We start from the raw sequence: 591 nt of genomic DNA on the forward strand, positions 1-591 counted from the left end.
ATATCAGGAGCCCTCCCAGCAGCCCCTTGTCCCACCTGCACCTCGCCCTTCCTCCTCCACGATGCACCCAGCCGACAGCAGCTCTCGCCCCTTCAAGCAGAGGAAGAGCCTCGGTAGGTTCCCGAGGCCGAAAGGAGCAGCAGAAGAGGCGTGGTGACGGGCTCCGCTTTATTCCTCCTTCTTTTCCCTTCCGCAGCCACCAGGATGCACGAAGTGACGGAAATCCGCCTCAAATATCCCAACAAAATCCCGGTAAATGTCGTGTCCCACTCACTCTGCAGCTGGCTGAAAATTTTCTAAAAATTTGGAAGCTTCTCCAAAATATTCTTTTACAAAATTGGGAAAAATTTCCAATTTTTTCTTTTCCAAAATCAGGAAAATTTTCCAAATTTTTCTTTTCCAAAATTTGGAAAAAAATTATGAATTTTTCTTTTCCAAATTTTTCTTTTCCAAAATCTGGAAAATTTTTTGCTGAAGAATTTTTGGCTCCATTCTGAAGACCCCAGCTCCGGAGACCCCTGCAAGAGGGGGTGTCCCAGAGCCCCCCAGTCCCCATCTCGCCTTCCAGAACCTTCTCCCCATCGCAGGTGG

At 47.9% G+C, this 591-nt stretch overlaps 1 protein-coding gene across 1 annotated transcript in view; it reads left to right on the forward strand.

Moving 5' to 3' along the window:
• The first annotated feature begins 61 nt into the window (after positions 1 to 61).
• LOC104471574 (microtubule-associated proteins 1A/1B light chain 3C-like) overlaps positions 62 to 591 on the forward strand; it is a 2,120-nt gene continuing 1,590 nt past the window's right edge. The window contains exons 1-3 of the mRNA XM_010086954.1: positions 62 to 113; positions 197 to 261; positions 376 to 389. Of these exons, the coding sequence (XP_010085256.1) occupies positions 62 to 113; positions 197 to 261; positions 376 to 389 (131 nt within the window). The remainder of the gene's footprint in view (positions 114 to 196; positions 262 to 375; positions 390 to 591) is intronic.

This window comes from Pterocles gutturalis, unplaced genomic scaffold (genome assembly GCF_000699245.1).
Source record: "Pterocles gutturalis isolate BGI_N339 unplaced genomic scaffold, ASM69924v1 scaffold33791, whole genome shotgun sequence".
Lineage (NCBI taxonomy): Eukaryota > Metazoa > Chordata > Aves > Pterocliformes > Pteroclidae > Pterocles > Pterocles gutturalis.